The 24,521-nt window shown below is 40.7% G+C and overlaps 1 protein-coding gene across 1 annotated transcript; it reads right to left on the reverse strand.

Annotated features, from left to right (window-relative positions):
* Window positions 1-255: 255 nt before the first annotated feature.
* On the reverse strand, window positions 256-13,711 carry LOC135216927 (uncharacterized). Its single transcript, XM_064252475.1, has 3 exons — window positions 13,333-13,711; window positions 7,827-7,976; window positions 256-534 (listed from the first exon to the last, which is right to left on the reverse strand). The coding sequence occupies exons 1-3, from the start codon at window positions 13,405-13,407 to the stop codon at window positions 304-306; spliced, it is 456 nt and encodes a 151-aa protein (XP_064108545.1). The 5' UTR covers window positions 13,408-13,711; the 3' UTR covers window positions 256-303.
* Between the last annotated feature and the right edge of the window lie 10,810 nt (window positions 13,712-24,521).

Genomic DNA, 24,521 nt, shown 5'->3' on the forward strand with positions numbered 1-24,521 from the left:
ATCTGTCAAATCTCTAATATATCAAGATTGGCAAACAGATTGGTCCTCGGTACCAGTATCAAACAAGCTGAAAAATATAAAATCTGAGGTATACCCATGGGTACGCACGCACCTTTATGAATAGAAAGCTTGGTATAAGACATGTAAATTTAAGTAAGTATTTCAGATAAAGCCATTAACCCTGTACTTACCATATCTATTGCACTTTACTCATATGTTGACTGAAATGTATCCTAAGGAGAAATTGATACTAAATTGAAAAATTCTAGAAATAATTTACTTCCCAAGTAAAACAGTGTGCCCTTAATCAACAGACATAAACTCAGTAATTAATTCTGACATCTGCTCAACTGAAACAGTTTTCTGTTGGTCTTCATGTGTATTTGATTCAGTTTTTATTGACTGCAGACATACAGTGATGCCCTGTGGAGAACTGGCTGATACCGCTAATGCCTCCTGGACGGGATTATAAATGTGAGGTTTCGAGGTTGCAGTATTGGGAGACTGATTGGATGATTCATCATTTGTAACTTCCTGAAAAAAAATTGGTCACTGATGAATGCTAGCAAATTTTTAACAGTGCATTCAGTTACTGAGAATAAGGAGACGAAGCAGTTGTAAAATAGTTCAGCAGTTGCAAAGGCCTTAAAAAAATTATTCAGTGAAAAAAATATCAATAATCAATACATATAATAGTGCTTAAATAATTTTAAATATTTAATCACAAAAATGACATTTTTACGGTAAAATAAAATTCTATAAATATGATATTGTTATGATACAATAAAGTTTCATACATACTTACCTGGCAGATATATATATAGCTATCGACTCCGTCGTCCCCGACAGAAATTCAAATTTCGCGGCACTCGCTACAGGTAGGTCAGGTGATCTACCGCCCTGCTCTGGGTGGCAGGACTAGGAAACCATTCCCATTTTCTAATCAGATTCTCTCTTCCACCTGTCTCCTGCGGGGAGGCTGGGTGGGTCTTCAATTGTATATATCTGCCAGGTAAGTATGTATGAAACTTTATTGTATCATAACAATATCATTTTCATACATTCAACTTACCTGTCAGATATATACATAGCTGATTGACACCCTTTGGTGGAGGGCAAGAGACAGCTAACTACTGACTAGACAGGTAAACAACATATGTTGTAGGTATTTATAGACCTTGGTTCCTACCTTATCAGGTGGAAGACTTTCGTGACTGCTGTCCTAGGAGGTCTTGCTTCACCTCAAGAGCTTAGGCGAGAAGTAGTATCTGTGGCCAAGAGTTCTTGTGGATCTGTCGATGGGTATCATCCACTTACTCGACAGAACCTAACTGGCATTTGTCAATGGGAGCACACCCGCTTATATGACAACACGCCTTTATTTAAGGAGCACACAACCGATCCCGATCACCCGAACCTAACACCCGTGTTAGTTCTAAGATTGCCAAGAGCTATCCCCAAACTCTTAGCAACAACCACAAACTCAATAACACACATACAATAATACAAAAAAAAAAAAAAATTTTGTACCCCTCTAAAAGTCAGCTGTCACTCGATCCCCTAGTGAAGAGAAGTGAAGGTCGCCTGTGCGACACCTGACACTTCCATGCACAGGAACTCAAGAACACATCCAACAAGAGGTTACATACATTATTAAGGATCGGTGCTAGCTCCCTTACCCAGAACCGTCTGTGCTGACACAAACGGACCTAGAGAAAAACATCTCTCATACGTAACTCGCACATCTTTTAAGTAATGAGATGCAAACACAGAGTTGCATCTCCAATAAGTTGCATCCAAAATGTTTTTAAGTGACATATTTCTTTGGAACGCAACAGAGGTTGCGATTGCCCTAACTTCGTGGGCTCTCACTCTTAAAAGATTAAAAGAATCATCTGGACAATTCTTATGAGCTTCCGTAAAATAACACTTCTAACAAAGAAGGCTAAGGCGTTCTTGGACATTGCTCTCTTGGGGTCTTTTACTGAGCACCAAAGACCTTTTTGCGAACCCCCAACTGCTTCTTCCTGTCCAGATAGAATTTAAGAGCTCTAACTGGGCAAAGGGATCTTTCTGCCTCTCTGCCCACCAAACTAGAAAGTCCTTTACCTCGAAGCTCCTGGGCCAGGGATTCGAAGGGTTTCATTTTTTGGCAAGAAAGAGAGACTGGAATGAACAAATTGCAGAGTCTCCTTTGAAGCCGACTCGTGATTCAAGGGCGTGCAACTCACTGACTCTTTTTGCCGTTGCAAGAGACATCAGAAACAAACACTTTTCTAGTGATATACGAAATGAAGCAGTGTGTGATGGTTCGAATTCTTCGGAGGATAGAAATTTACGAACCACATCTAAGTTCCAGCTTGGAACCTTAGGTTCAAGTGACTTTGATGTTTCGAAGGAACGAATGAGGTCGTTGCAAATCCTTATCATTCGTTTAATCCCTTGTTTCTAAAGACTGCTGAAAGCATACTCCTGTACCCCTTAATAGTCGGTACAGAGAGATGCGACTTTTCTCTAAGAAACAGAAGGAAATCCGCAATTTCGGTCACAGAGGTACTGGAAGAGGACAGCTTCTTCGACCTGCACCAGCTCTGAAAACCTCCCACTTCGATTGGTACACTCGCCTAGTAGATGATCTGCGGGCTCTAGCAATTGCGCTTGCTGCCTGGCGAGAAAACCTCTCGCTCTGACAAGTCTTTCGATAGTCGAAAGGCAGTCAGGAGCAAGAGCGGGAAGGGTTTTGATGGTACCTCTCGAAGTGGGGTTGTTTGAGCAGATCTATTCTGTTTGGAAGAGATCTGGGGAAGTCCACTGTCCACTCCATCACCTCTGTGAACCAAATCTGAGATGGCCAATACGGAGCAATCAGAGTCATTTTGGTTCCTTCGGATGCCACGAATTTTCTGACTACTTACTTCCCCCAGTATCTTGAACGGGGAAAAGCGTAAACAGCCTAGCCCTGACCAGTCCAGGAGAAAGGCGTCTGTTGCATAAGCCCTGGGATCTTCCACTAGGGCACAAAATGTGTCTATCCTTTTGGAGAGGAATGTGGCGAAAAGATCTATTTGAGGCTTCCCCCAAAGTACCAAAGGCTCTGACAGACTTCTGAGTTGGAGTGTCCATTCTGTGGGAAGGACCTGGAACCTCCTGCTCAGTCTGTCCGCTCTCACATTCCTCTCCCCTTGGACAAACCTCGTTAGAAGAACTACCTTCCTTTGGTTCGCCCAAATCAACAGATCTTGCCAGCTCGTACAGAGCGAAAGAGTGAGTCCCTCCTTGTTTCTTTTGAAATAAGCCAGAGCGGTCGTATTGTCTGAGTTTATCTGTACGACCTTGCCTCTGACTATGTGTTCGAAGCTCTTTAGCGCAAGGTGAATTGCTAAAAGCTCCTTGCAATTTATATGCCATGAACACCCCTGTTCTGCCGACCAGGCCTGACGACTTCTTTGGATCCATGTTGCACCCCAGCCCGACTCCGACGCGTCTGAGAACAATGTCAGGCTTGGGTTCCGTACTTGCAGGGATACTCCTTTGTTTCTTTTCTTTTAAGGGAATCAACCACCACTTTAAATGATTTTTTATTTCCTCCGAGATTGGAAACGTGTCCGAGAGCTGTCCTGTCTTCCAACTCCAACTTCTTCTCAGGAAGAACTGAAGCGGACGAAGATGTAGTCTCCTAGGGGAAAGAAACTGTTCGAGCGAGGAAAGGGTCCCCAGAAGGCTCAGCCATTCCCTCGTTGAAGTGCGCTCTTTCCCTAAGAAGTTCGATACTGTGGCACAGCCTTTCCTTATTCTCTCTTGAGAGGGAAAAACTCGAAAACCCCGAGAATCCATCTGAATCCCCAGATAAACCACGTTCTGGCTGGGGACCATCTGAGATTTCTCGAGGTACGATCAATCCCAATGATTTTGTCAATTCAAGTGTTGTTGACAGGTCCTCCAAACACTGCTTTTGAGACCTGGCTCTGATGAGTCCAGTCGTCCAGGTACAGGGAGACGTTTATCCCTTTCAAATGTAAGTGTCCTTGATACATTTTTCATCACGTCCGTGAAGACTTGAGGAGCCGTGGAAAGGCCGAAACACAGGGCCCTGAACTGATAGATTCTTCCCTCGAACATAAATCGAAGGTACTTCCTCGACGAATGGTGGATCGGGATGTGGAAATATGCGTCCTGAAGGTCTAGGGACGCCATCCAATCTCCTTGACGCAGTGCTGCAAGGACTGAAGCAGACGTTTCCATGCTGAACTTCTGTTGTTTTACGAATTTGTTCAGCGCCAACTTACATCCAGTTACCGGTCTCCATCCCCCGAGGCTTTTGCTACAAGAAACAAGCGATTGTAAAACCCCGGGGAGCTGCAATCCAGCACCAGCTCTATTGCTCTTTTGTCCCACATCTGTTCCACCATCTGACGAAGAGTATCCATCAGAACAGGGTCCTTGTATCTGGCGGACAGTTCCCTCGGTGATGTTGTCAAGGGAGGAATGTCCTTTAATGGGATGTAATAACCCTTCTTGATGATTGACATCGTCCAAGGATCAAGGATTCGATCCTATGTCTTCCCAGGCTTTCGCAAAGAAATGTAACCTGGCTCCTACAGGTGTCTGGAGGATAGATTTCTCACTTTCCCTTCTTAAAGGGACGGAAGGAAGACCTGCCCCTTTTCTCGGTTTGACTTCCTTCTGGCGATAGATCTAGCTGGAAGGCCTCCTCGAAAGGGCTGCTGCTGAGCTTGGATGAGCCACTTTCTTTTCCTCACTGGCCACAGGTCTATTTTTCCTTGAGGATTGTCTAAGGAGATCCTGGGTGGCCTTTTCAGTCAGTGAATGGGCAATATCCTTCACCAACTGCGAGGGAAAAAGATGTTCTGAGAGAGGCGCAAACAATAAGGCGGACCTTTGCGAAGGAGAGACGGCCTTCGTGAGGAAAGCACTGTGAACCGCCCTCTTCTTTAAAACTCCTGCACCAAAGAGGGAGCATACTTCAGCCGATTCATCCTGAAACAGCCTTATCAATGCATGTGAGGATGCTATTTAGGGTTTCTGGGTCCAGTTGTTCCTTTTCATGAGACTTCTTGGCAAGAACCCCAAGGGACCAATCTAAGAAGTTAAAAACTTCTAAAGTGTGAAAAAGTCCTTTGAGGAGGTGGTACGTTTCCGAAAGACCCCATGTACTTTTGCTGAATTCAAGGCGTGTCTTCTCGATGAGTCTACTAAACTCGAGAAGTCTGACTCAGCTGAAACGGACAGAGACAATCCCATATTTTCTCCCGTTTCGTACCAAATGCCTCTCCTCCCTGTAAGTTTAGCGGGAGGCATACAAAAGGACTGTCCTTCCTAACTCCTTCTTCTTGAACAGGAGTCAAGAGATTGTAGCGCCCTCCTCATAGATATAGCAGGCTTCATTTTTAGGAAAGAGGTAGACTTGTGCGTTTTCGTGCTCGAAAACAGAGAGCGTGGAGTAAGGAGGAGCGGCTGGCGTTTAAAGAGTCTCCATATTCTTCCAAAATACGCTTCGAATACTCCTGGCGTCTGGTAGGCGCATCTTGTTCCGAATACTCCTGGCGCCTGGGAGGAGTATTAAGTTCAGAATACTCCTGGCGCCTGGGAGGAGTATAAAGTTCGGAATACTCCTGGCGCCTGGGAGGAGTATTAAGTTCAGAATACTCCTGGCGCCTGGGAGGAGTATAAAGTTCGGAATACTCCTGGCGCCTGGGAGGAGTATCGAGGTCCGAAGACTCCTGGCGCCTGGCAGGAGTATGTCGCTCCAAATACTCCTGATCCTTGGAATGCGTATGGTGTTTAGTAGGAGTATTGATCATGGTAGGCGCTTTTCGTTTAACAAGCACTCTACTCCTAACAGGATCTTCTTCTTCAGTTAACTCTTGGCGCTTGGTTGAAGATCTTGAACGTTGAAACTGAATACTCTGGCTCTTTGCGCCTACTCGGAGCCTGGCTCCTGGCTGGAGCCAAACTCTTGACAGGAGTAACTTCCTTTCTTACTTCTCTCCTGTCTAACGCACCGTTCCCGCCGGAGATGGTCGCCTGTGCGACACCTCCCCTGGAAGGCTCGTTGCGCGTGACAGGGGATCGGTATTTAGATCTTTTAATAGGAAGCCTATCATCCTTCTTACGAGTAGGCTCCTTATAAAGAACTCCTACCAACGAGGCTAATTGTTCCTGCACATTCATTAAAATTTTCCTGGTTGAGGAATCTTTCGAATCAGGAGAGGGAGATCTGGAAGGTGCTCTAGGATCTCCTCCAGACCCAGAGTCTGATTGTTTTCTAGCCTTCTTTATTACCGAAGGCGCTTCTTCTTCAGAGAAGCGCTCGGGACTAGAATTGAGCTCATGTTCTTTCATACTCCTCTTCAGCGGACGGGAAAGTTTCGACTCCTTCATCCTCTTCTTGGAGAGGGCGAACTAGAAGACGAAAAGCACTCTCGAAGGACGATTTTGCCTTATAGCGGTCCTTGGCAGTTTGTGATATGATAGATTCTGCCGAAGGGACGCCTGATCGTTGGGGATTCTCCACAACTCCCGTACGGCTTTCGACTTTCCTTCTCCTCCGGGCCAGGGAGCTTGGAAGAGGTCTAGGCCTGGGAGCGTCGCAGAGACGACCAGACGCCCCCTCCACTACACTGGGGACACTAATACACTAGCGAAACCACATTCACTTTCCTTAGCTTCCAATGCTGCCATTTTTCCTGCATTTTCTGAAGGGAAGCTCTGAGTTCCGCTATTTCCGAAGCAGAACTAGAGGGATTAGGGCAATTTGTGAACGGGCTGAAACAGAATGGGCATGATTATCAGAGGAAGAAGCTACAGAACTAGACAGTAAATCACGAGATGTAGACATTCTGCGGGTTTTGTAAGCCGCCTTCCTCTCTCTATCTTTCTCTAACTTCTTCAAGTAAGAAGTTAGATTCTTCCACTCTTGCGCACTCAGTTTCTCACACTCGTTACACGTATTCTCAATCGAGCATTCAACCATTCTACAAACCACTGCAATGTAGTGTGAGGATCTACCGAAGCTTTCGGAATCCTCACCTTACAGCCCTCATTCACACACACTCTGAAACTAACACTAGAGTCAGACATATTCACGAATTCCAAAACCAAGTCCAAAAAACAGTCCACGATAGCGAATGCCAAAACAAACAACGATCCAAGTACGTCACCAAATATCAGCGAGAGATGATCAAAAGCGTTGTGAAAAAGAATTCTAGTCAGGAGGAAGTAACAACAATGTTGATACCACCGGCGACAGAGAGAATCTGATTAGAAAACGGGAATGGTTCCTAGTCCTGCCACCCAGAGCAGGGCGGTAGATCACCTGACCTACCTGTAGCGAGTGCCGCGAAATTTGAATTTCTGTCAGGGACGACGGAGTCGATAGCTATGTATATATTTGACAGGTAAGTTGAATGTATGAAAAAAGTAATTACAGTAATACCCTGAATTTATGCAAGGTTAGGTTCCAGACCCCCTCGCGTAATGGAAGTTTTTCATAAGTTTGGCATGGTCTCTAAAAATACTAATAAATGCTTACTTCTAGAGTTTGAACACTAAATATGATCCTAATCATACTCCCTAAGTATTAAGCTAACTTTAAATTAAATTAAAGTTTACTGTAATTTGATTTAAAAGTTAGTTTAATTTATACATTACCCTTAATAAAGAAATAATTGACGTAAAAGTAGTTACAGGAACGACTACGTACATACGTATCCATTTCCGTACTGTATTACTTCTACTTAAAAATCAACAGATTGGAAAATATGAGATTATTAGATTTTAACTGAAACGTTTTAAACAAACCTTACCATCTCTGTGAATGGTGTAACTACAATGTGACCATCAGCATTTGAATGTGAGTGTTGTGAGGATCCAGTTGAGTCTAAGACAACCATGTGTTGGCCACCAATAACTATTTCACTTCCTACCACTTGGTAGCCACCACCAGTAAAGTTTACCTGTAGATCAAATTCAGCAAGATTAAACTATTATAACTTGAACAATGATGAACAGGAATATCCCTCAAAACTACTTGAACAAAAAAAGTAAGCAAATATGGTAGATATGAAGTGGAAGAGAATAAGTAAAACAATACATGTTGATGCACATCAAGGAATTTTGTTAACATTAAAAAGGTCAATGTTATGAAAGGTCTATTGCAGGTTTTCCACTTACATCACTGTATTTAATACACAGATCTTGAGGCACACAGAATTTAAAGTATATCGAAAATTTAAAGAAAAAAATTCTAATTTCCCAATAATATGATTTTTATTTGGAAAAATAACAAATTCTCAAGTAATTTGTATTTTTCTTAGCCTACAAAACCTATGCTTTCATATATGGAATTACTCGTGATTGGTACACTTGGACAAAATGCAGTTGGGTCTGCTCCTTAAGTGAAATGTGGGTCAGCTGCTAGCAGTCAATATCCCAGCCTCCAGACAGGCACTGTCCACTCCAACACTGCATATGGGGTACACCTCTCTCAGTGCTCAGTTGCCAAGTGGAGGGGGTTGCAATAAGGCCTCCTATCTTCCAGCATGCCTCGCCGCTTGGATCAATGCGAGTCCACCCTCATAGATGTTGAGTGTCGACCCGTCTCTCTAGGCTCAAATCCAAACAAGTCACAACAGAAGTTACAGAACTCCCCCCCCCCCCCCCCCCCCCCCCCCCCCCCCCCCCCCCCCCCCCCCCCCCTCAATGTCCAATCTTGGAGGGAAGAAGGTACCTGATGAAAACACCTCAACGCTTTGGAACAGGGTGATTCTGCTCTCAGAGTCACAGTGCTGCCCCTCCAAATTCTGCAGCAGAAGGAACTGTGACAACAGCTCTCAATCTTCTATTACCAAACAGAGAGGACCACAGCGCAACTTTTTGACCTCTGGAACTTCCAGGCTCAGCTTCTGAGCTACTGAATGTTTCCACTCTCCTACAAGCCACAAGTCAGAGGAGGAGGAGCAGAAGAAAACCACTCATCGCCCGGTTCCGAAGCGAGGAGGTGCTGGAGCTTTTCATCATTCGAAAGGCCACTGCCTCAACTCTGCCCAAGTGCCTGCATGAAAGAAATGGGGTGACCACCACTGAAAACCACACATCCTTTATCTAATGTGGGTCACTTATCTGGATTTGCGAGTCACTAAAAATTGCAGACCAAAAAGACAAATAGTACTAGTCAGCCCCAAGAAAATGACACACCTGCTAATGAACCTGTAGATGCTGTTCTCTTCTTGGCAAAAGCCCTGCAAACAAAATGAAAAATATGTACATGTCTAGGAAAATTTCAGTGAATTTCCTTCATATGTATCTAATTAACTAATGGTGGGTTTGATACTTCTAAACACAAAATAATTTATACAAGTCTTGGAGAATTTTAGAATTTCCTAAAAAGCGCCCATTTACTGATGAAGTTGATATTCTAACATAAAAGTATCTCTATATGTCAAGGAAAATTTAGTCAAATTTCCACAAGGGTATCTCATTAACGGGGAAGTTCAATATCTCTTACTATCAAAGTATCTATACATATCAATGAAAATTCAAGCCAAATTACCTTTAAGATGCTAATTAACTGATAGGTTTTGATACTCATGATCCCTGAATAAAAAGTAAATTTTTAAGGAACAAAGATAAAAGGAAAAGAAACACTGAGGTTCCCCTTCCAAATGTAGTTCCTCCTGTTCCAGGGTCTCTCTCCATTAGGTGGACTCTGACTCCTGCTATATCAGGTGCTCCACTTACGGGGGAGCATGCTCACTGCTTGTCAGTTGCTTTACAACTGATTCTGTTCTGATGTATGCCTCCCCTTCTGCAATCAGTTCTACCTCAGAGTGTCATCCCTTATTGAAGTTACTCTTTAAGTAGGTTATCCAAGGTGGAAGAGCAACCAATCAAAGGAGGCACAGAAATTGGGGAAAACTCTGGGCAGCAATGAGACCATGCATGAATTGTCTCACTCAGCTCTCCCTCCACCAGTGATAAATCTCTCTCCTCCTCTGCCCCAGCTTTAAGGAGGAGTCAAAGTCTCTCTATCTGTCTCTCTGTCTCTCTCTCTTCTCTATTCAAGACCTTTACTGGGAGACCGGACAATTTGCCGTAAACAAATTTGCTGTAGGACAATTGATTGTTAGACATTTTGCCGTAAGAAAAATTGCCATACGGATATTTTGCCGCAAGGACATTTCGCCGTTATAAATGTATATGCTTTGTCATGTATAGATTAAAAAAAAGAATGAAGAAAGAAAGAGAGAGAGAGAGAGAGAGAGAAGGGTCGTTTATAAATTTTGACACCCGTTGTTAAATGTTTAAATGAGGTCATTACAAATTCGGTAGTTTACCATATTTTTTTATTTTTTTTTTATCTTAAACCTTTGTATTATCTACATTTATCAGTTAAAACTTAAACCCCATACGATGCTGTACACTATCAAAAGCACCAGAGGTTGTGATAAGTTCGTAGATGATTCCAACTTCATTTACAGACAAGAAAGAGAATATGGAGGCAAGGTTTATTGGAAGTGTGTTGAAAAAAACTGCAAAGCAAGAATACATACAAGACGGAATATTGAAGAGATTTCAATCTGTAAAACTGTAAGCGAGCATACCCATCCAGCGAACCCAAGCAAACATAAAATGCAAAAACAATTGCACATATGAAAGAAAATGCACTGAAATCCCAGCTAGCTTCAAGATCATTGATTGGTTGCTGCATGCGAGGAATTAGAAAATGCAGGACGCTCTCTTATGCCATCAACTTCAAATTTGTCAAGAAACATAAGAAGATGGAGACAAAAAGAAGAAAAGGCCCCTCCTATTCCAAGACAAGAATCGGTTATGTAATTCCCGAAGAATTTGCGTGTTTACAGAACGGAGAAAGATTTTTCACTTTATGATAGTGGAATGGAAGATGAAAACAGAATGTTGATCTTTGGTACGATTGCAGGGTTACACGATCTAGAAAGACATACAAATTGGGTATGCGATGGAACATTTAAGGTTTGTCCTGAAATCTTCTATCAGTTATATACTCTACATGTCAACATAGGACATGCATGCATCCACGAGTTTACGGTTCCCTTCCGAATAAGACTAAGGAATCTTACAATACGTTTTTTCAAAAGGTTAAAGATTTACTCGAGTCCCTAGAACCTGAAAATCTAATGATTGATTTCGAAACCAGCTAGTTTTTTAAGTTTTTCTGACATTTTCCCTTCTGCAAATGTTACAGGCTGTTATTTTCATTTCTGTAAGAATGTTTACAGAAAGTGATAGATATTGGGCTTAAGATTCGATATCAAAGTGATTGTGCACTTGCATTCATACCGCCTTCAGACATCATTGATGCATTTATAGAGTTGGTTTGATGACGATGACTTACCACAAGAACTAGTTGCATATTTTGAAACTCATTACATTGGGGGAGAGAGAGGGAGGGGACCTCGTCGTCGTAGAGTTTCTCCAACTTTCCTATCGAACTTGGAATGTTTATCAAAGAACCCTAGATCAGCTGGTTAATACCAACAATGAGTAGAAGGGTTCCATAATGCGCTTCAAGTATCTGTGACCAATACGCATCCAAATTTATGGAAACTCATCAATGTATTGAAAAATGAAGAATATCTTTCTAAAAAGAAGATAATCGATGCAGAAAGAGGTGGAACAGCAGTCAAGAAAAAATACAAAAATGTTTATAAGCGCATACTAAGTATTGTCAGAGGTTATGATCAAAATGCTAAACAACATTATTTACGAGCAATTGCTATGAACTTACATGATTTTTTAGCTTTGAATTTTTTTTTTAGAAAACTTCTTAAATAAAGTATGTGGTCTTCATTTTTTTTATCCTTTTCCTATATATAATTATAATTAAATGAATACATGAAAATCAGTGAAAAGTGATAAATATACTTGAAGATAACTATATGAATATAGTTAAATTGATCTCTAAAAGAAGTAAGCTAAAAACTAAAATATACATTTTACGGCGAAATGTCCTTGCGGCAAGTTTTCTTACGGCGAAAAGTCTTACAATCAATTGTCCTACGGCAAATTTGTTTTGTTTACGGCGAATTGTCCTAGCTCCCTTTACTGGTTGGGGGGGGTGGAGTAGGCAAGGGGCCTCACCTACTTGGTAGGCCTTGCTGCTTCCCCTCTACCCCTACCTGTCAAAGTTGGAGGAAGATGGGAGGGAGGGCAAACCACCTGTAACTCACATGGGCCATCATATCGGACTCTCAAACTTTCCTGAAGGATGTCTAACACTTTTACATTGCTTCTAACCTCTCCACCTGCCTGGCACATATTCTCCCTCAGATGATGGCAGGGGAACAATAGCCACTGATGGAAGGTGCAATGGAGAAGAGGGAATCCCAGGATGGAGAAGGGATAGGCTCATCACAGTTTCTTTGGAAGAGTATTGCCCTTCATACACCTCCTCCTCATTTAAGGCCCACTAACAAGCAAGCCTGCCTTCCCTCACACGCTGTGCACATATTGCTCCTAAAACACTCCCAACCCCCTATTGGGGGCATAAACTTACTGTATGGCCTACTCTCATTGCCACAATGTCTGAAATCAGGCTTACTGCAGAGCTTGCTCTTGCCAGAACAATGCCTGAATTCTGACTTAATGCTTTCCTCCATCACAGACATAATGCACCTAAAGCAAAGGAAAAGTTGGGGATGGGGAATCACACATATATGTGGGTACCACACAACACATTTAAGAAAAACAAAGGACGCTTAATGTGATAAAAAAAACCAAGGCATACAAAAGATATGCACGGCTCTCACCCTTTTGCAAAAGAACACACTGACCAGCACTCCAAAAGGCACACTAAACAAAAAACACATGTGGGTGCCACTATCACTCACTATGAACAAAGGCGACTGCCACATGTTTTGTCCTTCTCACAACAGGTATGCACACAACAATTCTCTTTGAGAAAAAGGGCCAAGAAAGACCCATAAGGCTCACAAAACTATACACTGTAATACTGGAGGAGAGAAAGATCTACAGGCAGCAATCCTGACAGAAAAACATTAAGGGCATACACACCCTCTGAATACAAAGATAGCTTACAATAAAATGAGATAACTCAGTGAACGTGCTAAAGTGGACATGGCTGCAAGCACAATGGAAAAAGTATGCCACCTCAGGTCCATAGTCAACTGTAGGGCCTATTTGATAGCATTTTGTTTTTCAAGGTGATTCAGTGACAGTCGAAGCACACCCAGGGAGAGTAATGTAATTCCATCTATGAAGGCATTCATATTGGAAAACCAGTATTTACCATTTCAAGAACTTGAAACTTACTAGAGGCATCTCTAATTGAAAATGTGCATTTCCAGAATTTTTCAGAAGTGACCACTGTAGCAGTATCTTCCTCATTAAGACTTTCTTCCTTAATTGCTAAAGGGGAGCGTGTGCGGATGACTGACCCTTCATTTGCAAGGAAACTTCCTTCACTTTCTAATACCACAGTCTGACTATCACTAGAATTAATGGCATCAGATTCCAAAGTAGTAACATCCACTGACTTTCTTTTGGATATTTGACTTTTTTTGGCTAATGTTTCTGTTAGTCCATAACAACAGTAATTATCATAATCTAAATCTGACTGATCTGGCACCTCAATTTTAATGTCCTTTTTTACTTTATATCCTTTGGCTTCCCCAGTAGCACTGGCAGTAGAATCTTGATTCTTTTAAACCCCCCTTTGCAGTCGACGCCACACTGTTGTTTTTTGCCACCTGTAATTATTCAGTTTCATTAGTAACATTATAAACAAAAATATAATATATTGTATTTTACTTAGGGGAAAATGAAAATCAACAATTATACATAAGCTTTTCCTTGTGCAAGTCCTTCTAAGAAGTTTTCCATCAAAAAATTAATTTTTATAAGAAAATAATGTTTTATATATATTTACCAAGTAGCAATTACATAGGTATGGATCCCTAACCTATGGCAGATTACAATTCAAAATTCAAGCTTCAGCGCTTCTTTCATTTGTGTGTAGGTGAGTACATGTATATACAAAACATTATTTTATCATAAAAATGTAATTTTTGTATATGTACCTTACCAAGTAATTACATAGCTGATTCCACATTGCAAGGTACTAGTGGGAAAAGCATAGACATATTACCTATTGCAAAGCATTATTAGTAGTAATGATTTTGAAAATTGAAAATTTGCTAGCATTACAACAGATTCCTATGTTTATGTTCATTACCTGGTTGAGAGAGCTGCTGCAGGTGGTTACTGCCTCTGTTCAGAGCTTCTCTCAACTAGTAGTGGGCGAGGCAGTAGAGCCAAGGGTCGCTCCTACCTCAGTAGGAACTTTGCAGTGGAGGAAGTAACACTGTATGCTAACAAAGTTTAAAAATTGCCCTTGGTCTGGGTGAGACCAGAAAAATAAAAAACAAATGAAGATAATCACCTAAACCACAGAATTAAAAAACCACCAATGCCCAAACCATTAAAATTATGATCTGGAGGGTACACCAGGTACCTTGTACCTCCAGACTGCCCAAAAACACAAAACCTTCATTCAAGGTGAGTGGATAGCATAGGAATAAAGAGTTTCCTATGCTTCCGTCCCCAACACCATGCCAGCCACAGATAAAAGTCCTAACGTATTGCAGTTTTTGAACACCGTCTCTATGCCCTTGAGGTAATGCGAGGTGAACATGGATTTACATCTCCAGATGGTTAACTGCAAAATCGAGAAGATGGCTATATGTCTAAAGGCTGGGGAAGTCGCAACTGACCCTGACTTGATGAGGATTTACTTTCAGAACAGGAAAGTTGTCCTCTCCAATCTGAGTTGTGCACTTCTGAAATCAACTCTCAGAAAAAATGATATGGCATTTTTTCAAAAGAGGGCACACTGGGCTTTTCACAGTGCACCTCTCTAATCTTCTCTGTCCTGTGCAGGAATTGTCTTAAAGATCTTACTGGACACAGGAGGCTATCTTCTTCTTGTTCCGGACCCAATATGTCTGCAAGATTTTTAATAATAAAGAAGCAAGGCCAAGGTTTAGATGGGTCCTCGTTCTTCGCAAAAAAGTTAAGGGACAATGAGCAAACTGTCTCTCCTTGCACATAACCCACTTTCTTGTCCATCGACTGTAACTCACTGATGCATTGGCTGTTGCCAGGCCTACTAGGAAAAGTGTTTTCTTAGTAGATTCCTAAATGAAGCATTTTGAAGTGGTTCAAAGTGGGAACTTGAAAGCCACTTGAGTACGACATCCAAGTTCCAGGCTAATTGGGTAGATTTTCTTGATTTTCAGTTTAAACAATTTAATAGGTAGGTGATGTCTAACCCTCTATGAACTAAGCATCGATCTACATCCTCTAATTGTAGAGGTCAATAGTTTTCCTAACCGATTTTAGGAAATAGAAAAATTGGCTATTTTGGTTCACAATTGCTCTCAGAAGAAGAGATGTTATAGCAGCTACACCATCCTCTGAAGACTGCCCATTTTGACTGATGGAGTTCAGAAGAAGATCTTTGCCTGCACTTCACAATTGCCTCTGCAGCCTAGCATGAAAAGCCTTTGTTCGGATGGGGCGCTGAGTCTGAACCCTGTCAGGCCCAGAGCGAACAACCCTTGATGGAATCTTTGGAAGTGGGGTTGTTAAGCAACCGTCATTTTTGTTTAAGTAGCCTTGGGTAATCCACTAATAGGTGAACAAGATCTGGAAAACTGTTCTTTGTTTGGCCAGAAGGGGGCGATTAGAGTCATGAAGGTTCCTTAGTGGGTCGATAACTTGGTGACTTTTCTGATCATCCCGAAGGGTGGGGAGAAAGGCGTAAACATCTAGACCTGTCCAATCTAGTAGCATGGCATTTACTGCCCATGCTTGAGGGTCTAGCACCAGAGAGCAGAAGAAAGGAAGTCTGTGGTTCCTCAATATAACAAATATATCTATGGATAGTTTCCCCCATTCCTCAATATAACAAATATATCTATGGATAGTTTCCCCATAAGTTCCATATATCATTTCAAACAGGTCCAGCATCTGCTCAGCCAGAAGAACTGCTTGGTCTGTTATCAGGTCAGAGGCGTCTGAGTAAAAAGAGACTGTCAAAAGAGTCTTCTTTCACATGACCATTACTGCAAATCCTCTCTGATTTCATTCATTATTAGGAATGTAAATGAATCTGGTACAGACTTCCTGCACCAGTTTGCTCTTAGAAGAAAGTGCAGGGTCTCATGTGCAAACTTCCTAGCGTCATAAACAGCTCTACCGACGCTACAGTTCCTAGGAGACTCATCCATTGTACTGCTGAACAGGCAGGAGAGTCCAGAAAATGATGTACCATCTGCAGACAATTTTCTATTCTTTTGGGTGACAGAGAAACCCAAAATATCTGAGAGTTCAAGATCGTCCCCAAATAGGGAATCTCCTAGTTGGTGTCCAGAGTGATTTCTCTTTGTTGATTAGAATACCCAACTCCTTCTTCAGGTGAAGCATCTTGTTCAAGTCCTCTTCATTTGTATCCAGAAGATCAAGCCAATTTCATAAGGGAGCTAAAACTCAGGTAAATACTTGCGGTGCTGTCAAGCGGCCGAAGCAGATTGTTCCCCACTGTAGTACTCTGCTCTGGAAGGCAAAGCGAAGGAACTGCGAGTGTGGATGTTTGGGGATGTGGAAATATGGCATCTTCAGTCCCCTTGATGGAATTGAAAACACAACTGAACAGACTGTTTTCCATGTGAAAACTTCGTCTACAGAACAACACGCATTCAGCGCACTTACGGCCAGAATGGGCCTCCAACCCCCCAACGAGGCTTTCAGACCATTAAGAGATAGTTTGTAAAAGCCTTGTGAAAGAATATCTATGACCTCTTCCACTGCTTCCTTGAAGAGAGGAGTCTCTACTTCATGTGAGAGAGCCACAAACTTTGTGGAACTTCTGAGTATGCTGTCAAGATGATCAACAACATAACTAGGGAAGAAGTCTTTAAAAAAGGGATTATGTATCTTTCCTGAGTACCCTGACTACCCAAGGCTCTGTTCCTCTTCTCTTCCACTCCTTCCAAAAGGGTAGAGGTCTCACTCCTACCTGGGCACAGAGGACTATGTTCTCATTTCTTAGGGTTGGACTTGAAAGATGACTTCCTAATGCACTTTGTAGGAGGCTGGAGGTTGGTTCTCAGTCTTGAAGCCATTTTCTGTTTACCCCAACAAAAGGGCTGCATCTGCAACAGGGAAAAGGAGGAAGCAGAAGTCAAAGGAGCAGTTTGTCTTGGTCATTTGGTGGATTGTGCAGGCAAATCCATTGTAGACTTCTTGAAGTAGTAGAATATCTTTCACTGTGGCTTGCAGAAAAAAGTGTGCCTTATCTAAAGGCACAAAAAAAAGGAGAGCTGACTTCTGGGTTGGTGATGTACTTCTTTTGACATGAACAAACGCCAGAGCTCCCTATTTTTTAGATCCCATTGAGAGAGAGAGAGAGAGAGAGAGAGAGAGAGAGAGAGAGAGAGAGAGAGAGAGAGAGAGAGAGATGCAAGCTCTGCTGAACAGTCTCTGACAGCTCTGTCAGTGCACAACAGTACACTTAACCAGTTCTCAACCTATAGCTTGGCAATCTTCCATCTTCCTAGCTAAGGCTCCAATAGCCCAATCCAAAAAGCTAAAGATTTTGAACACCTTAAAAATGTTTTTAATAAAGTGATCAAGTTTCAATGAGGAACACATAACCTTCACAAAGGAGAAGGATGACCTCCTGTTAGGGTCTACTAGAGCAAAGAAGTCCCCCCTGGGAGGAAGCAGCCACTCCCAGAGAAGGAGTTTCACCTGTTGTGCAGAAGGTCTATTTCATTTTCATGAGTTTGTTAGGAGGGAAAGGAAAAGAAGCTTTGCCTTGTTCCCTTTTGGAAGTAAGTCAGTCATGTATCTCACACAGAGATTTCTTGGAAGCAGAGGAAAGGATTAATTTAAGCAGTTTTGCACCTTTTGTTGTGTGCTCCCTCATCAGAAAGATAGATGCTAGAGATGTAGGCGTAGCTGGAATGAAGAAGTCTGGGAAGGTTATCGGTGGACTCAGTTAATGGCGATACAGTTTTATGGTGCTTGTCTAGCGCCATAAAATCAGCAATGCATGGCACCATAACGGGACAAGTTTCAGTTAGGCGCATAAGGCGCCAATAATAGAGTTATGGCACCATAACATACCTAACAAGATGATAGAGTTTTGGTTAGGCACATAAGGTGCCGATAATAGTATCAGTGACATTAACCACTTAAGTTTCGGTTAATGGCGGTTTTCGCTTATCAGCACCCCACCGAGAATGAAAGCCCCACCGATAAACGGGGACTGCCTGTACTTCAAAAGAGAGGAATAAGCAGTGTAAGGAGTAGAGTTTTTCACTACCTCTTCCTCTTCTTCCTATGATGAAATCAGCAACAAATTCTTATCCATGGAGGAAGGGAGAGTTGCTTTCTTTAGAAACCCATAAGCTCTGCTAATTGATGAAGAGGAACTAACATGCTTTCTTCTGTGCTTGAGAAAGCGAAGGGAATCAGTAGAGTCCGTCTGTCGCCAGGAGATAAGAGGCGGGCACTCAACAGATGTCTGTGGGTGCTTTAGCAGCTGGCGTAAGTCAATCAGAGGTAGTAGGCAAGTGTCTAGAAGGTGGTGCTGGGTGCTCAAAGCTGGTCGCTGAATGCTCATAATTAAAAGTCTTTTGTGAGAAGCTGGCCATTTGGCACTCTTTCTCTTCGATAAACGGCCGCTTCCGGCAGTTGTGGGAAAACTTCGGGTGATCAACAGTCTTGGTGAGGAGGAGACAAATATTGCTCCTGAGAGCTATAGGAAGGTTGTGGGCTGACATCTCTGTACCTCTTAGTGGCGACAGGAGAAGAAACTTCAGGTTCTCCATGTCTCTTAAGACGGAGCGACGAAGTAGGATACAGGTACAAGTATTTCTTAGTAGCAGTGGGTGAATCTGAGTCAGGAGAAACTTGTTGCACAGAAATGCCTTTCCAACAGCATTTTGTCAAGTCCTGAAGGCGCCAAGGCTAGACAGAGGGAGCGACTGCCTGTGGGCAAAACCCCACCAATCTCCCTTAGACCTCTGGTATGTCTTCTCCCTGGTGTGGGGGAGCAGGACAGTGATCTTTGTCTAAGAACCCGGTGGGATGGACAGCCCCTCTTCTACATTCACTGTACTTTCACTAATCACTGCACTTTTCTCCATTAGAGTTCTACCTGCAGACCGTACTTTCAATCAGGTGTTAGATAGAAAACCGGACTTTCTATCAAACCTTGATTCGAGGCTGGCAATGGCTTGTAGGGCGGAATCATGGGAATCTGGATTTGAAGAAGGTGGTAAAGTAGGAGCGCTCATGATGGGAGAAACAGTGGCAAATCTAGAAATCTTTCATGGGGAGCACTTTGTATTTTTTATATAGCCTATATGTAACATGTACAGTGGTTCCTTGTTTGTCAAATCTTTCTTATGTCGAACATTATGATTTTTGAACAAAATTTTCAAGAAAATTTTGTATCATTTGTCGAACAAATGCTCATACTTTGAACTGACAGATTATCTTGTTTATAAATACTTGAATTCGATGGCCTACTTCATCCTACAAGGAAAACTGTATTAACATGGTTTTTGCATCTACATTATAGTTTAACCCTTAAACGCCGAAAGCGGTAAAAATCAAAACGTCCCCGAATGCCGGAGCCGGTTTTGAGTGAGCCGCGGAAGTGGAAAAATAATTTTTCAAAAAATCACAGCGAGCTTAGTTTTGAAGATTAAGAGTTCATTTTTGGCTCCTTTTTTTGTCATTGCCTGAAGTTTAGTATGCAACCATCAGAAAGGATAAAAATTATCATTATCATATATAAATAATGCGATATATGATAGCGCAAAAAAAACGAAATTTCATATATAATTGTATTCAAATCACGCTGTGCGCAAAACGGTTAAAGGTAACAAGTTACTTTTTTTTTTTTTTGTAATGTAACTAAATTGCAATTTTTTTGGTATATAACACATTGTAAAACGATAAAAGCAACACAGAGAAAATATTATCACAAAATTATGCATGAATTCGTAACGCGTAGACGTAAAAAAATATATTTTTTTTAAATTCACCATAAATCTAAATATTGTTATAGAGACTTCAAATTTGTTTCAAGATGAAGTTAAATGATGGAATATTACGATCTGTAAGATAAGAGTTTTAGCTTACAATTGCAGTTTTCGAATATTTCGGACGAGTTAACCCTCTGTTACGCCGGAGCCCTAAAAATCAAACGTCTCCCGATGCCGGCCTGGTTTTGGAGTGAGCGCGGAAGTGGAACAAAAATAATTTTTTTCAAAAAATTACAGCGCGCGTACTTTTGAAGATTAAGAGTTCATTTTTGGCTCCTTTTTTTTGTCATTGCCTGAAGTTTAGAATGCACCATCAGAAATGAAAATAATATCATTATCAGATGTAAATTAATGCGATATATGGTAGCGAAAAAAAAAAAAAAAAAAAATTCATACATAATTGTATTCAAATCACGCTGTGCAGAAAACGGTCAAAGCTAACCAGTTACTTTTTTTTTGCGTTGTATTGTACACTAAATTGCAATAATTTTGATATATAATACATTGTAAACAATAAAAGCAACACCGGAAAATATTATCACAAAATGATGTACGAATTCGTAACGCGCGACGGGACGCAAAAAAAAATATTTTTTTCAAAAATTCATCCGTAATTCTAAATAATGTTCTAGAGACTTCCAATTTGTTTCAAAATTAAGACAAATGATTGAATATTACGATACTGTAAGAGTTTTAGATTAGAATTGCAGATTTCGACCATTTCGGACGAGTTAAATTTGACCGAATGTCCTTTGTTTTAATATATATATTTTTTCATATGCACATATTTCGAAGATGGAAAAAGCTACAACCTTCAATTTTTTTTTATTGTATTCTTCATGAATTTGCGCACATTTTGATATATGAAACTCTATAAAAAGGCTAATATGAAAAGGAGCAAATATTAGGATAATGCCATGTACGTTTTTTTTATTCGGAGACTTGCTGGCCGCGAATCGGCGCGCGGAGTGAAGGTAAAATATTATTTTCAAAAATTCACCATAAATCACAATATGTTTTAGAGACTTCAAATTTGTTTCAAAATGAAGAAAAATGACGGAATATTTCTAGGCCGTAAGAGTTTTAGCTTACAATTGCGTTTTTCAACTATTTCAGTAGAGTCAAATTTGTTTTTTTTTTTTTTTTTTTTTTTTTTTTTTTTTTTTTTTTTCACCGAACGTGGTTTTTTTTTTTCTATTTATCGTGATTTATATGCAAATATTTCGAAAAAAGAGAAAAGCTACAACCTTCAATCATTTTTAGTTTGTATTCTACATGAAAATTGCGCACATTTTCATATATAAAACTTTATGTAACAGCTAATTTTAAATGGTGCAAACATTTCGACAATTGCACAAAAAAATTCTGATTTTTCGGAAGAGTTACCGCGCGAACGTAATTTTTTTTTTTTTCATAAATTCACCATAAATCGAATATTGTGCTAGAGACTTCCAAGTTGTTGCAAAATGAAGGTAAATGATTGAATATTACTAGAATATAAGAGTTTTAGCTTACAATTGCGTTTTTCGACCATTTCGGTAGAGTCAAAGCTGACCGAAAGTTGAAATTTTTGTTCACTTAACGTTATTTATATGAAAATATTTCAAACTGATAAAAGCTACAACCATGTGTTTTTTTGTTGCATTGTGCATGAAATTGCGCACATTTCCATATATAAAAACTTTATGTAACGGCAAATTTAAAAGGGTGCAAACATTAGACAATCGCACGAAAAAATTTATCGGAAGAGTTATCGCACGAACGTAAGGAAAAAGTTTTTTCATAAATTCACCATAAATCGAAATATTGTGCTAGAGACGTCCAATTTGTTGCAAAATGAAGGCAAATGATTGAATATTACTATAATATAAGAATTTTAGCTTACAATTGCGTTTTCTCGACCATTTCTGTAGAGTCAAAGTTGACCGAAGGTTGAAATTTTTGCACTTATCGTATTTATATGAAAATATTTCAAAATTGATAAAAGCTACAATCATGAGTATTTTTTTAGTTGTATTGTGCATGAAATTGCGCACATTTTACATATAATACTTCATGTAAAGGATAATTTAAAATGGTGCAATAATTATGTCAAAGTGACGAAATAATTTTTGAGATGTGTCACTGATACTTTTTAGTGCGATAAGAAAGAAATTCGCGCTTGCGCGCCTGCGCGCCTGAGTAGCGATTGTAAAACAACGCCTTGATCCGTGAACTCCCAGCATCCCCCAAGGCGCGTGATACAAAAGTTTTCGGCTGGTAGGCCTATAAGTATTTTTCCGCGAATTTTTAAAAAAACTTTTTTGACGCCGACGTATGATACGTCCAATCGGCATACGGGAGACATTTTGACTCGACGTTTAATACGTCCAATCGGCGTAAGAGGGTTAAAGTTGACCAAATGTCGAAATTTTTTAATAATTTTTTTTATATGCAATTATTTCGGAAATTAGAAAAGCTACAACCTTCAAAATATTTTTCATTTTATTCTACATGAAATTGCGCACATTTTCATATATAAACTATATGAAATGCCTAATATGAAACGGAGTAAATTTTCCGAGAATGCGATGTACGCAATTCGGAGATTTATGGCGGAGAATCCGTGCGCGGAGGGAAGGAAAGTTAAAAAGTTATTTTCATAAATTCACCATAAATCAAAATATTGTGCTAGAGACTTCCAATTTGTTGCAAAATGAAGGTAAATGATTGAATATTACTAAAATATAAGAGTTTTAGCTTACAATTGCGTTTTTTGACCATTTCGGTAGAGTTCAAAGTTGACCGAACGTGGTTTTTTTTTCTATTGTATTTATCATGATTTATATGCCAATATTTCGAAAATGAGAAAAGCTACAACCTTCAATTATTTTTCGTTGTATTCTACATGAAATCGCGCACATTTCATATATAAACTTTATGTAATGGCTAATTTAAAATGGTGAACATTACCACAATCGCACATTATTTTTCGTTGTATTCTACATGAAATCGCGCACATTTTCATATATAAAACTTTATGTAAATGGCCTAATTTAAAATGGTGCAAACATTACCACAATCGCACATATGATTTTTTCGGAAGAGTGTTACCGAGCGGACGTAAGGAGAGTTATTTTTTCATAAATTCACCATAAATCGAAATATTGTGCTAGAGACTTCCAATTTGTTACAAAATGAAGTAAATGATTGAATATTACTAAAATGATATTGTTAGTATAACAATAAAGTTTCTTTTGTACATAACTTACCATGGCAGATATATTACTTAGCTTATGTCTCTGACGTCACGACAGAAAATTCAAAACTCGCGGCACACGCTACAGGTAGGTCAGGTGATCTACCTTACCGCCGCTGGGTGGCGGGGTGTAAGAACCAGTCCCCCTTTCTTGTCAGATTTTTTCTCCACCTGTCTCCTGAGGGGAGGCTGGGCAGGGCCATCAATCGTATATATCTGCCAGGTAAGTATGTACAAACTTTATTGTATACTACTAACAATATCATTTTTGTACATGAAACTTCCCTGCCAGATATATACTTAGCTGATTGACACCCTTGGTGGAGGGAAAGAGACACATACTCACCTAGAAAGTGGGGACAACACATGTTAAAGGAATAAAATATATACCCCTTGGTTCTTACCTGATTTAGGCAGAAGACTTCATAGTTTACTGTCTATTAGTCTGCGTTGCCTAAAGAGCCTCACGAGGGCATGACCTATGGCTGAAGAACTCTTTGGGTCTACCAATGGGAACTGAGTCCACTTACTTGGCAGAAACCAAACAGGGTCTGGTCAATGGGGATCAACCCGCTTACGTGACAGAGCCTATCACTACCAACCTAAAGGAGCCTCAAGCACAACCGATCACCTAACCAAATACAAATATTAGTATACGAAAGAAGGAGCTGCCTCCTGCAACCTCCTTCGTACAACCAAAACTCAATATCAAAAACTAACAGGGAAAAAGATTAAAAAGGATGTGTTTTCAGCTCCCTCCCGCCCCAGCACTGAATCCGCCGATACGTAAGGGCCTAGCCCAAAACACTTTTCATACGTAATCGATACGTCTTTTAGGTAGTGATTGGAGAAGACTGATTCACACCTCCAAAAAGTGGCCTTCATGAGGTTTTGCAATGACATATTCTTCTTGAAAGCCTAAGACGTCGCGATGGCCCTTACTTCGTGCGCCTTGACTTTCAGAAGACTAAACTGTTGCTGACTGCACGATGTGTGGGCTTCTCTAATAACATTCCTGATAAAGGATGAGAGGGCATTTTTAGATAAGGGCCTACTGGGGTCCCTTACTGAGCACCAGAGATTGCTCTCATTAGCAGCAAGTCTTCTCTTCCTCTGAAGATAAAATGTCAGGCTTCTCACCG

This window comes from Macrobrachium nipponense, chromosome 6 (assembly GCF_015104395.2).
Source record: "Macrobrachium nipponense isolate FS-2020 chromosome 6, ASM1510439v2, whole genome shotgun sequence".
NCBI classification, from domain to species: Eukaryota; Metazoa; Arthropoda; class Malacostraca; order Decapoda; family Palaemonidae; genus Macrobrachium; species Macrobrachium nipponense.

Bases quoted from the DNA above. Each gene is read 5' to 3' on its own strand.
- LOC135216927 (XM_064252475.1), bottom strand. From the start codon at position 13,407: ATGAGGAAGATACTGCTACAGTGGTCACTTCTGAAAAATTCTGGAAAT. The intron at 7,977-13,332 runs GTAAGTTTCAAG...TTTGATCTACAG, and splicing joins TTCAATTAGAGATGCCTCTA to GTAAACTTTACTGGTGGTGG. The intron at 535-7,826 runs GTAAGGTTTGTT...ATTTTTTTTCAG, and splicing joins TTACACCATTCACAGAGATG to GAAGTTACAAATGATGAATC.